At 40.8% G+C, this 18,015-nt stretch overlaps 1 protein-coding gene across 1 annotated transcript in view; it reads left to right on the top strand.

Annotated features, from left to right (window-relative positions):
- Positions 1-324: 324 nt before the first annotated feature.
- Positions 325-18,015, top strand: part of LOC137167908 (microtubule-associated serine/threonine-protein kinase 1-like) — a 49,472-nt gene continuing 31,781 nt past the window's right edge. Inside the window, exons 1-2 of the mRNA XM_067570253.1 lie at positions 325-1,423; positions 11,707-11,735. Of these exons, the coding sequence (XP_067426354.1) occupies positions 1,385-1,423; positions 11,707-11,735 (68 nt within the window). The 5' untranslated portion in view covers positions 325-1,384. The remainder of the gene's footprint in view (positions 1,424-11,706; positions 11,736-18,015) is intronic.

Below are 18,015 nucleotides of genomic sequence, written 5' to 3'. Positions count from 1 at the left end.
GTGTTATGCCATTATCTTTCCGTTTGCTGATACATTCAACAATACATCTAGCCTATCTGGTATTGCAGTTCAAATAATAGCCTTTAAGCTGTTTGCAAATTGAGTAAATTATAATGTAAGAATGACTGTAAAGCCAGCCTGGTTAGTTTTGCTGTAAGGTGAGATAATTAATCACATTTTACAGTGATGTAAAGCAACTTTCTCCACATTATTTTACTGTGGTCCTTTGCCGCTGTCTGTGGTGCTGAATTTGGCTTTAACTGGCCTTTTTACACACCTTACACATCCATGCTGTCGGCTGAAATACTTGAATTATCAAACCCATGTTCAGGATATAAAAGCGACACAGTACAGCACTGGAAAAAACACTCTGGGTTGACTAATGTGTAGGCCTGTGTTACAGTATGGGTTGTATCTTCTGGGATGGATGTCGCTCCATTCATCTGAGGAGACTCCGTTGTGAGTGTGGGAGGAGGGGCGATAGGGAATCCCAGGAAGGGGTTACAAATATCGCGTTGCTGCTGTCGCCCCGTCCAGTCTCTAGTTTGATAGGAAGTGAGGGTAGAATAGCAACGAATGAATGAATGACAGGAGTTCAAACTTTCTGTGTTATTGTCGAAGAGGGACGAGAGGGCAGGACGTGCTCTCCTCACTCCCGGTGATGTTTACGGGACCGGACAGGCTCCTCCGCGGCGAATCAGCGGCAATGTCAGCCCGACCGAGGAGCTGAAGGATGAAGCGCGTCTCAGAACAGCGCTGCTCAACTACCTCTCGCCTGGTTGTTTTCGCCTGCGCTGAGCTGTGAACACGTTATTCTTTTGTAGCCGAACGTGGGGGACACGCTCACGTTTCTGCGGGAGATTGTTGTGACAGAACAGGAGAAGTTGGGTTCAGGATCGGGTCGGCTGCTCCTACGTGGATATTGTGATTACAGGGATTGTTCAGGCCTCCAGTCGTTCGGCTGGACAGCATCAAAGTGCACAAACCTCTGGCAAAATGTCAAGGATGCTCCGAGAGGGAGCGCACACCGCAGAGGCAGCAGCATGACTGTGAACACTCAGATACAGGACTCAGATCAGAAGTGGGTCTGAGAGAACCATCTTGTTTTTTTTAAAGAGACATTTATATTCATCACACAGAATGGAGCCGAGTGACATTTGTGTATTTTCGTGGGCTTCCTCGACGTGACACGGGACTCCCTTTCCTCTCTGTGTGTGCGCCTCTTTGGCTCCGAGTGCGCCTGGACGCGGCTGCTGCTGTGCAGTTCGGGTGTGAACTGGATGCCGCAGCCCTGCTGGGTCAAAACACAGATTAGCGAAGGGTCAAGAGATTGTTTTAGTGAGGGGAAATCCCCGCCAGGAGCCCCACCGCTCTTCATTACGACATGGATGACTCGGGGATAATACGGCGCCGGAGGCTGCAGGTGAGCTGGTTTGGCCGTACAGCAGGCTGGTTTCCTTCCTCATGTTGGACATCATCATCCTGTGATGTGATCCTAGCTCTACTAAAAAATCTTTCTCATTGTTTACATTTCCAGGCCACACAGTAGTGTCCTCGGGCTAATTCATGCGTGTATTATGATAAGTTACTGTGATTTTCGGTTTGAATTCTATTGCTTCAGCATCACCACAGGAATTCTAATACAAAGCCCTCACTGTAGTAATATCATTATAATGTTTTAATACAGACTCTCCAGTTAATATTACCTTATTGTATGGCTTACTTCATTGTATCTATTAGCTCCAACACTGTAACTTAAAAATAATGGAACCAACTAACTATAGAATATAGAAATATTACACTTTGCTTTCATACTGTAGCCTATATACACAATCCTATATTGCATTGGGCTGCAGCTAATGATTATGATCATTATCGATTAATTTACAGACTATTTTCTCAAATAATTGATGAGTTCTTTGGTTTGTAAAACATCAGAAAATAGTGAAAAATTAACATCAAATTTTCCCAGAGCCCAAGGTGAGGTCATCTTTTCCAAACAACAGCCCAAAACCCAAAGATATTGAGATTTAGAAAAGTGGCAAAGCCCACATTGGAGAAACTGGAAGCATCAAATGTTTGGCATTTATGCTTGAAAATTGACTTAGCGATTAATTGATTATAAAGACTGGAGCCAATTCATTTTATGTCAGCTGACTAATCGATTGTTCGACTAATTGCAGGATTCGTGTAAGAGAATAGCTCAGTCTGTGATCTCATTATGAGGCTTTAAGCCCCCAACAAAAGGGCATTCTTACTGTATGCTTCCTCATGGGGTCTCACAGTGTGTCTCAGGTGGCTAACGTATTGCAAGAAAGTGACAATATTGTGCTTTAAGGTATTTTTAATAAATACATGTCCCATACATGTAATATTTAGACTCGTAGCCCTGCTGTGATATTCACCTTTCACCACTGTAAAGCTCCCTTTAGGATCATTAATGTGTTCATTTTGTAATGAGCTTATGTAGGCTATACAGTCTCTTTAACGAAACGTTGGTAATGAATTGTCACTCATGCATACTGATATGATGTGTTCAACTCACTGTGTTCATCCATTATGAAGCAGCCTGCTTAACCACGGGTCATACACCCCCCCTCCATCTTTGTGTGATTCAGTCAAGTGAACTGAGCAGAGATGAGCAGCCTGCAGGCCGGGCAGAGTGCAGCCTCCTGTGGGCTTGTGTGCATGCCAGTGTGTGTATGTGTGTGTGTATTTATTTCAATTGATTCATACACTTTGTCTTTATTATAATGGTGGTTTATATTTGCTAAAAATTGCACATCTGAGCTGCTTACTGGCAAACTGACCCCTCTTACTGCAAGAAAAGGGAAAAAGAGAGAGAGGAGGATATAGAAAGGAATCAAGGGAGGATTAGTTGTGAGGTGTGCTGATGGTTTCATGTCTCATCATCCCCACCACTCAGCTCACTGCTCTGCTGCCATGATGTATGACAGGAGCTGCAAGGGAATTAATCATTATAGAGTCAGACTCACAAAGTCGCTGGCATTTTATAGATATAGACAGGCCAGCTGGATGATTTAGTGTATGCCTGTGTGTGTGTGTGTGTTGGAGTGAGAGTGTGTGTGTGTGTAGACTTATGGTTTAAGGGATGTGTGCATTTAGCTTATCTACATGGAGTTTTATGCCCATGTTTTATCACTATGTGTGTGCAAATGTGTATATAACATTGTGTGTTGACATGTGATTGGCTCTGCTTGTCCTATTCAACTGCCTTGTCACTCCCCTGGGTCTCATCATCCCAACCGTCACTCTCTCTCTCTCTTTCTCTGTCTCACACACACACACACACAAACACACACACACACACACACACACACACACACACACACACACACACACAGTCTTTCTTTCAGCACCATATGGTGACACACCCCACTCCCCTGCAGTTGGGGTCAAGGGTCACACCCATGATGCATTGCTTCAAAATGACTAACATGAAATGAACATCTTTGTGCCTGCTGCGCTCGGTGACACTGCGGTTGGCTTGCAGACACACATATATGAACTATAATGAAAAGAATACACAGCAAATGTTAATAAATATAAATAAAATTAGAAATAATAAATTAATTAGATGTGCATGAAGTAGTATCAAATATACCAGCTATATAATTAAATTACTATTTTTGGAAGGAAATATAAACTAGAAATGTGCTGTCAGCTTCTCTGGTGCACTATGGACTGGAGCACGTCATAGTGTTGTATAGCTTATGAGTGTTGATACAAGATGTTTTTCCCTTTTGCAACAACCCCACATTGTTAATTATCAACTGTTCGCAATTTAGGCCTGTCTATTTACAATATTCACTATTTCTGAGAACCCATCGTGCCATTTAGTTTGTTTTTCACTTGGACAGTAGAAGCCTGCAAGCCAGGCTAACTAGCTCCCACCAAGTGGAGCCTCCTCTCTGGAAAGAAAGGACAGTGTGCAGGATTCTTGGTTTTCTTTCCGGGCAAGAGTTTTTGATCCTACACAGCTGTCACTAAGACCTCATGGTGTGTATGAACCTTTTTGAAATTTCGACATGAAACCTCCTCTGTGAGAGGGGAAGCTAGTTAGCCTAGTGTGCTAGCATCAGCACTGATTCCCACAAGCTGTTAGTTTTATTTCATCACCTGCTGAGTCAGTGGCAGCTCCTGTTCACTCAGAGCTGTGTTCGTTCCAGATTATACCAACCCAGTCTCATGGCAGTTCATGAAATAGTCACGAAATTTAATTTATAGATTTGTGTATACACATAAATTTTCCGATTTTTTAATGACACTCAGCACAACTTTGAAACTAATGTATTTCAACTGGAATATCTTCTGTGCCTGCACCACGTTTTTTTTTTCTGTCAGTCGGGACTCGGGAGCACAGAAGCTCTATTGTTTTTTCTCATTTGTTACTCTTTTTTTTGAACTATAACTGCTACATTACTAAACATTTAATTACGAGATTTTATCCTTGTTTTTATTTCTTTATTTTAATTTTATCAGTCCGCATCAGTCTGGTGGGCGGACCGAAGGACCCGCTGCCCGGAAGTATTTTCCTCACTGTCACTGTGTTAAAGGACCAGTGTGTAGGATTTAGTGGCATCTAGCGGTTGCAGACTGCAATCAACTGAATATCCCTCCCCCTCCCCTTCCTCTTCCAAGCGTGTAGGAGAATTTACGGTGGCCGTGAAACTCACAAAAAATGCGAAAGGCCCAGTCTAGAGCCAGTGTTTCGTTTGTCCATTCTGGGCTACTGTAGAAACATGGTGGTACAACATGGCGGGCTCCATGGAAGAAGACCCACTCCCTATGTAAATAGAAAGGGCTCATTCTAAGGTAATGAAAACCCAACGGCTCTCATTTTCATGTGATTATAAACTACTTAAAACATACTTATGAATATTATATTCCATTTCTGCCAAGTCTGTTCCACTAGATGCCATTAAATTCTACATACTGCATCTTTAAGGTTTTCTCTTAATGATATCTTCAACATTCTCAACACAAAAACATGAACAAAATCACAAAATCATCAACAGTATGATAGGTTAATGTTAAGGCCATCAGTTTTTATTATTTCTCCTTCAATTCTGAGAAATCCATTTTTTTTTGACAGTTTTTGATAGCAGAAGATTACTGAAGAGCATTTTGTTGTGGGCAGACTTGGTTTCCTACTCCTACTGTTTTGGGTTGTTAAGAAAAGGCGTTTTATAGCATATGATTGTAAAATGTGAAGATGCTCATTTAACTTTATATTCCCAATAATATGTGGCTGAGGTTATTTACCATGAAATCATATTTCTTAAAACATAGTCTTCCTCAATTAATATTGAGCCACATCATCCAATAAAGCACAGCAACTTTTAGGGAGTACAGGGATTATCATTCAATCAAACAAACAAAAAGCTTCATTTTATATACTGGGCCTTCAAAGTGCTTCAAAGCCATCCCAGGCCTAGTTGTGTCCATGAAATGAGAAAATTAAAACTTTGTCGTAGAGCTAAACCAAACAGATTGTTGGAAAGGTCTCGACCTGGAGAGTAACATATGTCAGTATGAAGAATCTACATGGCTTCTGCTTTGAAATACTGACCTTTGAACCTTGACCTTGGTGCATGTTTGAAGGCTTATAATTCAGCAACAAAAGGGGCTTCAGACATGGCGCCAACTGTGATAGAGAGCTCTTGACCTCAGATATCATGTGAGTATAGTCAACAAAAGGGAGGTTCTGTTATGCTTATGGCTTAAGAGACCTAGGCACCGATTTATAGATTGTGTACACATGGCGGAATACTTTCTGAGTTTTCGCTTTTTAGGTCTCAAATTACCACCACTGAAGTACGCAATCTATGTATTTTATTTTCACTTTATTTTATTTTATTTATTCACTTATTTTATAATTATTATAAAGTGGGTTTTATTTTCCATCTTATGTACACTTACATGTCTTTTTTCATGTGAAGCACTTGGTGCATGTAATTTCTTTTGTTGTAAAGCACTTTGAGCTGCATTTTTTGTATGAAATGTGCTATACAAATAAATTATTATTATTATTATTATTATTATTATCATTATTATAACAACTGCGGGTAAAATATGTTTAAAATTAATTTTCACCCATTTAACAATAAGATATTTAAAATCTGATTACACAAATGTGTTTACCATCCCCTTAAACTCCTCAGTGTACTATCAATTCAGTATTTAAGACAAAACACTAATATATTTTAAAAACTACAATTCCCTAGAAATCCATAAATCAGCACCACAGTTGTAGTTCTTCTGGTTTGCAAAGTAGGGTTGTAAATATGGTCTTAAAAAGATATATCTACTGAATATATCAAATATCTAGTACAGCTGAACTAGTAACAAGTACACTGCATCTAGATGATATGTGTTAAGAAAAAGTAAAGATGTTGGTTTATTTCAGATTTTTTAGCCAAAACAGGAGTCGAATGCATCAAGTCTGTCTACAACACAATGCCCTTCTGTGAGCCACGTCATCCAACATTGTGTGTGTGTGTGTGTGTGTGTGTGTGTGTGTGTGTGTGTGTGTGTGTGTGTGTGTGTGTGTGTGTGTTTTCTATCTGTCAAACCCAGATCAGTTACTCAGTCAGTAATGTGGATGATGACTGGTCTGGTCACCATCTCTTGGCAGCATGACACCCTTTGATTGATCCCTGTTGTTCGTCTCCAGGCCGGCTCCAAACCATTTTTCTTTGCAGTGTGTCCATGAAATAATTGGACTGGCCAGCTCATCCTGACAGAGCATCACTGTGCTTTATAGGCATGCTGCTCAGCTAATGCCATTTCATTATTACAGGGGCACTTTTATTTCTTTAGTGCAGGCAAGATGACTTGAAGGACAGAACAGCGAAGGACCTTTTATGGTTTGTCATATGCCAGAGGAAAGATGTACCAGGAGACAGAATACCTTAGCCTTTTAAATCTCAGTTATGGTTTACAGCTTGCATTAAAATGTTTACCTCCTGGCTTTTTAGATGGCTTACTGAATGGACAGATAGATGGATGGAGCGATGGTTGCTAACTGACTTCATCTTGTTAAATGGCTGAAGAGAAGCATCCCAGACAAGTCATATTATCACCACTGGTTCACCTATGTTAAGATTTATGTTTCTTGTCAGGGAATTAAGAAGACAAAGGAGGCATCAGAAATATGCAGATACGGATTATGAAAACAACTAATTTTAACATGCCTTTCATCTCTGCACATTTTTGCCTAAGGTTGAATGAATTAACAAATGATTCATTGAGAACGACAGTGACTCAAAACATGAAGCAACCATAAAAACATGCCCCAGGAGTGTGCACAAAAACACACACAGTAAAGTACATGCATATAAATTGTATGGGTGCTACAGTTCAACCATAAACGAGGTTATTTGTTGTCAAAGTGAACATGCTTTGACAGAAATAGGCCATATGGAGGTTAGGTACTAAAAGGCCCAACATTCATCTGCAAGAGCTTCAAAGTAGGGCTGCAACTAACGATTGTTTTCATTATCAATTAATCTGTTGATTATTTTCTCAATGGATTAGTTATTTGGTCCATAAAATGTCAGAAACTGGTGAAACATTTCAATCATGGTTGCCCAGAGCCCAAGATGATGTCTTCAAATATCTTTTGTCCTGACCAACAGTCCACAACTGAAAGATATTCAGTTTACTGTCAAGAAGACCAAATAAGCCAGAGAATATTCACATTTGAGAAGATGGAATCAAAGAATTTTGACTTTTTTTTCTTACAAAACAATTAATCAATTACCAAAGTAGTTGGCGTTTAATTTAATAGTTGGCAACTAATCGATTAATCGACTAATGGTTGCAGGTCTACTTCAAATTATCTCAAGGCAAAATACTTGTACATAAACCACAGACATTACAAGACAATCATCTTCCAGTGAGAGCATATGAATATTCATTGAGGTTTGCACAGCCTCCTTTTCTTTGTCTCTGTTGCTCCATGTTTTTCACAAACACATAAATACACGCACTCCTGTCAGTCTGATAGCCTGGGACTGAAGAGGATCAGACGATCGTTTATGAGCTCGAACCTCAGCTCGCACCCCCAGGGGATGCAGCTAAACCTGGATAAAAAAGAGCAGTCATTGCCGTTGGGAAAGGGAGCAAATAGAGTGTGGAATTGTATTGCTTTCTAATCTGTGATCGGTGGGCATGTCATGATTGTGACAGAACCTCCCATCTGTTGTCAGTCGCCCTTCACCACCACCAGACTTCATTAGGGGGACTTAGGGAGCATTTAGCTCTAAACCCAGCAACACATCAGCCACAGACGATGTTTTAAAAATCTATTTACATGCTGTGACGTTGGAGACACATTTGGCATTTTTGACACACTAATTATACCATGGGAGAATTAAGTCACAGAGAATTCAGGCCTCTGAATATGTCGTAGCTCATATGGAGTAAAGATCATACGTCCTTAATGATATATTGTCTGCTTGTTCTTTACTGTGTCAGACAGGAATACTTGATTCACTCTGGAAATGCTGAGACTGTGAGTCACAAAAGCAGATTTAGAAGCAGACTGGTGTACCAGTCTCCTGGCACAATGACCACTGACAGAGTCTAGATTGGAATTGGGAATGAGTTGTCTCTTTTTGACCTTTTTGCAAATTAAAGTGGAATAAAAAGATGTGGAATTGAGGATCATGAGGGAAATTCAGGCAGATACTATGTGACAGCGATTACTAAGGAATATAGTATCTAAGTGAGGGTGACAGAGGATTACTTTAATGGAATTTTTACTGGGTTAATAAAGGTCATGTCACTTGAGGATTTGATAATTGAGCTACCGCAGCACAGCAGGGATATAATCTACAGTCCTGTAGATTCACTGCACAGTCTGGACTCAGTTATAATTCTGTATTTAGCTCCTACTTTTCTTGTTTACTCTGTGAAACCTTGAACCAGGGAGAGAAGTCATTTGAGGAAGGGAAGGTGGAAGCCTCATATTTATGGTGCCTATTTATTCTTCCAGGCAAAAGATGGCTGCACTTTGTTTAATGTGCCAACTGGTTCTTTTTTATTGTCTAGACATGCCTGAACATTAAAGAGTCCCACAGAGAGACATCAGTCAGACAGTGAGCAGATGTTCTCAGGTCTGGAATCAGATACAAAGGAGGTATCATCTGTTCTGTTCCACTGATAGATTTAGTTTTTATTTTTGTACTTTTTGTGCAGAACAGTCCTTACTGCCCCCATGTACAGTTTAGTCCTCTTTATTAGGCTAAATTAAGCCTAATAAAATCATTAATGATGTTAAACCATTATATAATTTCTCGTGAAACAATGGGAGTGTGTATTAAATGTACACATGAAATGTAAACACAAGGTCCTATGTAGTTGTGTTTACACTGGACTGAAATGCTGCTGCGTAACAGCATTGAGTGTCAGGTCTAGTCAGGGTTTGTTTGTATAGTTAACCCCCCTCATCACTAAGAAGCCCTTCTCGATGCCTCTTGCTCTTGTAAGTCATCTTGTCCTCGGCTCTGACGGCTCAGGGTCAATTAGCCTGATCAATGAAGGACAAAGTGAAGAGGGATCAATAGCTTGAATATTCAGTCGTCCTTGTAAAGAGGGATTTGTCTCTGTTAGCATGTAAACCCTTAGGAAATGCAGGTGCAGTGGAATAGCTGTGTAGTCTGTGATTTGTTTTTTATCGGGTGAGTGTTTTATGTTGGGTATTGTGTTGCCTCTTCTACTCCGTTTTCTCCTCTGCGAGTAATTGTTGTCTGTGTCATAGACTTAACCTTGTGGAAGGCGACTGACGACATAAAATCACTCTGCTGTGTTGGAGGTTTGTCCTTGTAACACAGAGCTTTCAGGCAGCCACAGTATGATTCACTTATTGTGTTGTAGAGGAGATCAGTAGCAGCAGGTCCACAGACACACATGCTCACTCACACAAACACACACACACACACACAGAAAATCTTTATCTGAAGGTTAACCTAATAATTGCATTGACTGTGGTTACCAGGCGGTCGATGTGATGCTAACAGCACCTTAACAACGTTACTCTGCATGTGACAGGAGAAGGTGTGAAGCGGCTAATGCATTAATTACATCTGCTACTATATACTGTGTAATGGCTCAGAAGACACACACGCACACACAGAGCTGAAAGCCAGAATACTCAAGGCTCAAGGATGTGGCTCCAGGCACGATCTCTCACTCCCCCACCCCTCTCTCTCTCACCCTCTACTCCACCCTTGTTTACACCCTGTGTCCCCTCCCTCTCTCTCTATCTCAGAGTGCAGGGTTTTGTAAGGAGCCAGGCTGTGCTGGCATGAGATCTGGCACTGCTCACACTGTTTTCATTTGGTGCAGTGAGTGTCTGCTGCTGTTTCAGCCCAATGTTCCCTGTCCATCTGGACTCAGGAGATGGGAGGATGGATGGATGGAGAAAAAGAGAGAGAGATGTGCCTTGCTGATCAAAGCAGAGGCAGAAATGAACAGACCCACTGGTTTGAAGACAAACAGACGCAAATACATAATGTACTTGCGAATGCCACAGAAAAAGCGTCTTTTGGGAAATATCAGAAATGCTCCTTTTTGCTTCAGTGGCTAGAAGGGCGTATCAATGACTTGTTTGATTGACATTAGCTGGCAGGCTGCCAGAGTGCTGACAATACACTGTGGATAACCACTGACAAAGTAAACAAACTTGTGCTGTAGCATGGGCAGACGGTGTTTTGTTAGCAGTGGTATTGAAGAGTAAGAACCACACCAACATCTAACCAGAGTGAAGTGACATTTTTAGGTACATTTCTAGGCTGTTTAAAGAGCTGCAGCTGAGCAGCTAATTGGCTAACTAGCCTGCTAACTGATGTTAGCGGTGCACTTACCCCTGGTGAATGTTTGTTTGCCAGCTCATTCGGCAAGCTAAGGTGCAGGACGTGTGTTCATGTTTGTAAAGTTATATAAGGAGACTTTAGCAGGAAGGCAAATGTGGTTTGTTGTTCAGAATCTGTGGCTCTTGTATTTGGTGGCAGGATGCTATCAGGCTCAGTGTGACCGTCTGCTCTGCTTATGATAGAATGCCATGTTATCACTTTATGCAAGATTTGACTTGCTGTATCAAAACAAGGTCTCCATCTACATCGACTGATAACGAACAGTATTCAATTGAATGAATGTAAAACTAAGGGGTAAAGCAAAAGAAAAAAAACCTTCCTAAATAAAACATTGACTTCCTGTATAAACTGTGTATTTTTATTGATTACATAATTTATCAGCAGGCAGAAATAAATCAAATATTAAAACCAACACAGATTTATCAACAATCCCACTAATCCGCTAAGTAACCTGCTTCTTTCTCTCTACCTACCTGATATTGCATTGAGGGCTTTCTTTATTTTTTTTTTTTGTTGAAACTGGATCCCAGTTTCAACAGGAAAAACATTAAATTTAAGAAGGAAGATGCCCTCAAAATGCTCATAGCAACTTTGCACTCCACCAGTTTTATACACAAAGTTAAATAAAGGTCATGAGGAGTGGTTTACCACTACTACTGGTATAATGTCTTCTGTTATTCTGGAGGTGTTTTGTCAAGTATGTAAATAGCATGTTTTTTCTTTATCTCTCATATTAGTATATATTAGATTTTTCTCTGTACCTGATCTCTCTTTCTTTTCTTTTTCTTTGTGTTTCTTCCAGAAGGATTTGCCACTGCCTCGCAAGAATAGCAGGTGAGTGTTACCTTTGTTCATCCCTCCCTCTGTTTTTTCTCTCCTCTCTGGGGAGAGACCTTGGGTCCCTCCGAGAAGAAAAACAATCACATGAAGAGTAGCTGCCATGTGTCTGGTCATTCATCAGCAAGGTCTCTCCTCCTGAGTTTTAATCAGACTGGCAGGCTTCCTCGGATGAGCATGATTTGCACGTTGTGTTTGAAAGCTCTGAGGATGCTTCAATGGTGCTTGTGGTGCGGAGTGTGGAGTGCAGTCCTTGTAGTGAAGGAGGAGGAGGAGGCTGGCTGGAGGGATGCTGGGAGTCTGTCGGAGTCTGATTAAGGCCAGCCGGGACTCTGGATGCTGTCCATGGTCCTGAAAGCCAGTCCGCCTTATGCAGTTGCTCAGTTTCTAGCTCTTTATCTCCCCTGTTCTCCTCCTACTGCTCAGTTATTAATCTGTTTCTGTTCCACTCTCTTTTCCACCCTTCGGCCTTTCAGTTCCCCTCGAGCTATCCCTCTTTTCTAAATCCCCTCTCTTGCTTTTTTCTCTATCTCCCTCTTACACATTTGGGAGTTTGTCTGGTTATTAGTTTATTTATTAGTGTATTAGCAATCTGCCTTAGCCAAGTCACAAGCAACACAAAAGTAGAAAATAAACTACAGAACCAGACACATAGTGGTAAATATAAATATAGTAAAACACACACACACACACACACACACACACACACACAAATACACAGTAAATTAGACAGCAAAATTAAAGGTAAAATTTGACATTTTTGGAAATACGCTTAATCGCATTGTGGTGGAGACTTAGATGAGAAGATTGATACCTTTCTCATGTCTGTATGCTAAATATGAAGCTACAGCCAGCAGCCAGTTAGCTTAGCTTAGCATAAAGACTGAAAACAGAGGGACACAGTTAGCCTGGTTCTGTCCAAACATGACAAAATCTGCCTACAATCACCTCTAAAGTTCACTAATTAACATGTTATATCTCGTTTATTTTATTCGTACAAATACCAAAGTGCAAAAACGTCAATTCGCTGTTTTATGGGGGAGGGAGACCAACCAGCAGATATTCCAGGAAAGTACTGCTCAGAGAGGGAAATAGTCCAGCACGCAATATTAGTTTTCCTAGGATGACGAAGTCCTGACCCGCCCTACTTTGCCTCTGATTGGCTTACCCTGATATGCTTACCCTAACGCTAACCAATCTCACTCCTCATGCCTAAACCTAACAAACCCAACACACAAAGGCAACGAGTACTAGCCAATTAGAGACAGAGTAGGGTGGGTCTTGACTTCGCCCTCCTAGGAAAAAAAAAATTGGCGCTCAGCACATAACCAGTCCTTATGCTAAGCTTAGCTAACTGGCTGCTGGCTATAGCTTCATGTTTATGGTACAAACATGAGAGTGGTATCGATCTTCTCATCTAACTCTCGACAAGAAAGCAATTACGTCAATTTTACAGTCAAATTTTTCCTTTAACATACAAAAAACAAGAGTGAACAAAATGACAGTAAAGTAGTATTAAATCAGACAAATAGCACGTTAATAGGGCGTTTAAGATGCTTCATTATAATCTCTTTGCTCCATTGAGTAAGTGTCAATCTGTTTGTGTGTGTGTGGTCACAGCCCACTACCTCTGTCTCCACTGTCTTTTTTTGTCCCCATCTCCATCTCCCTGACCTATCCATCTTATACACTGCCCCCTCATCCTGAGTCATCATGGGTAATCAAACATGAAATGAGGCCGCAGACCAACTCTGGTTGTGTGCGGGCCGTGTTCTCCTATCCATCTCACTGTTGTCTTTTACTTTATTTCCCATTTTTATCATCATTCGCCTCCCTCTCTCTCTTTCTTTCTCTCTCTCCCTCTCGAGACATTTTGCATTTGGATTCAGTCTGTCTCTGTCTCCTTCGCATCACATCCCGTCTCCCTCTGTAGGACACTATGAGCCACCATTTATTATAGATGAGCTCAGTGGAGTTGGCCTCACATTCAATCTGCCTACTGCATCCATTCATGGGTAAACACAGCATACCCATTCAGTGTGTGTGTGTGTGTGTGTGTGTGTGTGTGCTTAGCATACAGCGTCATTGGCTTTTTTGGATCTTTGATTCCATTCAACATCTTTTCTACAGTTATGTAACAGTCCACATGACCTTGTCGTCTTTCTTCAGTCTCTGCTGAGATAAATTAACCTCCCTTTACCTCCTCTTCCTTCATTCACGATGTCCGTAGCCTGCAGTAAAAGCTTTTAACTCCCTGTCAGGTTCTCTCAGTGCACAGACACAGAGAGCACAGAAGAAAAAAGAGGAAAACGCAAAACACAAGTACAAATAAGTCACAAAATTACACTCTGTACCATGGCATGTTAGCCTTGAGAAAATGACCCACAGTGTCCTGCTGCCTTTTGTTATTCCTCTATAAAAGACAGACCCACCCTACCTCCCTCCATCCCTCCCTCTCTGTTGCTCTCTCTCTCTCTCTCCCTCTCTCTCTCTCTCTCTCTGTCTCTCTCTCTCTGTGCTTTGGTTCTCTGCCACACTTGCCCAGACACACAGACACCAGCGCACATCCAAAGGTTGTGGGAGCTATGCGTTGCATTGCGATGACATTTTTCCAGAGACCTTCTGCTTTCTGACTGCTCTGCCTCACCGCTCAGCTGTTGTTGCTGCTGCTGTTGCTCAGAGCTACACCCAGATACCCAACGAGCAACATGTTCCGACGCACTAAAAGGTACAAGAGGCAGCGTGGTGATGATTCGGTCTGTGATGTGGGGTGTGGTAGGACATCCTTCTAATTCTTTTCCTTCATTTATTTGCTCTGCTGCTCAATCTTTTCTGTATGTGAGTCTACAGTGCCTGCAGTATACAATACAAACAGGCTGGCATTGACAGTGTGAGGGTGTGAGGTCACTGTTGGCACGTGTGCATGTGTGTCTAACTTGGTTTTAGATTTCTGCTGTGTTCTGCTGAGTGTGTATGTTGAGAGTCTTAGTCATTGCTTCTCAAAGGCTGATTTACAGAATACTGTGACCGTCATACTAAAGGTCTGGTAGGTTATGCAAGTCAGCTCCAGCAAAGGATGCAACATGAAAACTTGCAAAAGTTGTATGATGATGCACTTATAGTATGCTACTTAAAGGACCAGTGTGTGGGATTTAGGGGGATCTATTGGCAGAAATGGAATATAATATTCATAGTTATGTTTTCGTTAGTTTATAATCACCTGAAACTAAGAATTGTTGTGTTTTCGTAACCTTAGAATGACCTCTTTATATCTACATAGGGAGCGGGTCCTCTTCCACAGAGCCCGCCATGTTGCACCGCCATGTTTCTACAGTATCTCAGAATGGACAACCAAACACTGACACTGACTAGAGAAGGCCTTTTAAATTTTTCGCAAGTTTTGTGGCCACCGTAGGTTGTCCTACATGCTTGGAAGGGGAGGGTGAGGGGGGTATTCAGTTGGTCACAATCTGCAACCTCATCACTAGATGCCACTAAATCCTACACACTGGTCCTTTAAGTGATATTCATCCAAATCATTATAGTGTTAAACCCTTTCATGTTTCTCGCAGCATGAATTGTAATAATTTTAGTGATCTCTTGATTTTTCCACTCCCATTGCATTTGTCCAATACTTTAATTTATGACCAAAAACTAATGACGCTAATAACACGCTGAACTAAGACGGTGAACATGGTAGACATTATACCTGCTAAATATCACCATGTTAAGATTGTGAGCATGTTACCTTTAGCATGCTAACATAAGCGCACTGTGGCTTAGTGCAGCCTGACAGGTGCTAGCATGGCTGTATCACTGTTGTGATAGTTGAAATTTGGGATTTGTATTGATTTGTAAAATAATACATGTGTATGTTCTAAGAGACAAATGATTTCACATTTTATGCAGATTCCACTTTTATTTCACATACTGTGGTATTTCTTGTTATGAAGGACAACCTTCATCTTATGGCATACACGATCTAGCTAAAAGTTAATACATTTACAGGAACTATTGTCATACATTATATCGAACAACAACATGTAAATATATACAGAAATAAACAACTGAACAACACAAGTTTAGTAAAACACTTGAGATTGAGATTCATAGTTTATTTACCACTATATCTTTGACTCTGGTTATGCTTTTGTTCACCCTGATGTGAATGTAATGTTAAATAATTGAAAAGGGGCATCAGTGACTCATCATAGTGACATAGTTTATAGTTACAGCCGACCTGCCAGTAGACTGATTCACTGTCTGAAGTGATCAATGAATGATTACACGAGCCAAATATGAGTCAGACAGATGTTTTACATCAGTCTGATTCACCAATACTGAGAAATGTTTTTCTGTTGAAGGATGAGGTGGGTTATTTGGAGTAAGTTTTTAACATGCTGAAGTTTTCTTGTGCAAGACATTGAATCTCTACGAGCTATAGCTGCATTTTACTGTGAACAACCGCCAGTGAACAGAGAATTTTCCTGTAGGGATCAATAAAATCACATGATCACAAATCATAAATCACGATATCACATTTCATAGATTAATAATATAAGCGCTATTTTCTTTTGTACTTAATTGATACTTTTAATCACTCTGATGTCAACACCCAGAAAATTTGAGCTGACATTAACGCACCGGGGGTTTTCTCCTTAGCGGCAGCACTAGTGGATGTCATGCTGAGTCTCTCAGAGTGACTTCATTCTCCCCTGCTGATCGGGAATTAAACCGGCTTCTATTACAGCAGAGACTCTCGCTATGGCACACCTGAGCCCAGACACACAGGCAGACAGATGGAAATAACGCAGAAGTCTCACCCTGTTTCATGCCTGCTCAACCTCAAGAAGAATTGCTTTAAAAATCCTGAAATGTATATGAAATGAAGAGAGAATAATGTATAGAGAATAAGCTAAATGCCTAAAAATGTATACAGTAAATGTGTGTAGCTGCAAAGTACTGGAAAGTTTAGCTCAGCTACTACAAGACAACAAGCCAAGGAAGGAAAATTACAGCCTGGAAAGACAGAAGAACAGGGAAATGATTAGGATGAAAGTGAATAAGGTGGAAAAAGAGGGCGGTTGTGCAAGAGGTGAAAGAAGGAGAGGCTGAGATGGAGCGCAGGGCCCTGGGGTGATATCTGTGTCTGCTCTTCCATTAGGGACTAGCTCACTAAGGTTACGTGAGCATTCAAGACACGCATACTGGCTTTTACTGCCTCGCTCTCACTCTTTCTGTCTTTCTTTCTGTTTTTCTTCTTTGATCTATCTCTCTTTCACTTATTTTCTGTTTTCCCTCGTCCTTTCTTTCATGCACTCTTTCTGTAGTCTTCTGCATGTCACGGTCAAGTGAGATAAGATCTGGGCATTACATCACTTAATCATGAGGCTATGTACTTCAGAATAAGGGTTTAGCATAAGGGTAAATATGAAAATAGTCCTAACAGGGTTTACGTTAGGACTAAAGCTGCAAAGTATAGTCAATCGACAGAAATTTAATTGCCAACTATTTTTATAATTGATTAATCATTTTGAGTAATTTTTTAAGGAGAAATTATACAATTCTCTGGTTGCAGCTTCTTAAATGTGAATATTTTCTGGTTTCTTTAGTCCTCAGTGATAGTAAACTGAATATCTTTGGGTTGTGGACTGTTGGTCGGGACAAAACAAGATGTTATAGGTTGCATCTTGGGCTTTGGGAAACAGTGATCATCATTTTTTAATCATTTTCTGACATTTTAAGGACCAATCCATTAATCCAAAAAAATCGACAGATTAATCAATAATGAAAATAATCTTTAGTTGCAGCTCTAGTTTGAACAAAATAACAGTCTGATCTTTCATTTTTCCTTGTAATACTTACAATGCTGAGACTAACTAGCTCAACATTGCAGTACAAGAATAATGCTGACTTTTTGACATGCAACTTCTCTCTCAGTATTTTAGCCCCTTCCAAGCGTGTAGAAGAACCTATGGTGGCTGTGAAACTCATGAAAAATGCGAAAGGCCCTCTCTAGAGCCAGCGTTTGGTTTGTCCATTCTGGGCTACTGTAGAAACATGGCGGTGCAACATGGCGGGCTACGTAGAAGAGGACCTGCTCCCTATGTAGATATAAAGGGCTCATTCTAAGGTAACGAAAACACAATGACTCTTATTTTCAGGTGATTATGCACTAATTAAAACATACTCGTGAATATTATATTCCATTTCTGCCAAGTCCGTTCTGCTAGATGCCACTAAATTCTACACACTGCACCTTTAATATGACTCAGCT

The sequence above is a fragment of the Thunnus thynnus genome, chromosome 17 (assembly GCF_963924715.1).
Source record: "Thunnus thynnus chromosome 17, fThuThy2.1, whole genome shotgun sequence".
NCBI classification, from domain to species: Eukaryota; Metazoa; Chordata; class Actinopteri; order Scombriformes; family Scombridae; genus Thunnus; species Thunnus thynnus.
Note: the sequence above shows the minus strand (reverse complement) of the source record. Positions and strands in the feature narration are given on the sequence as shown.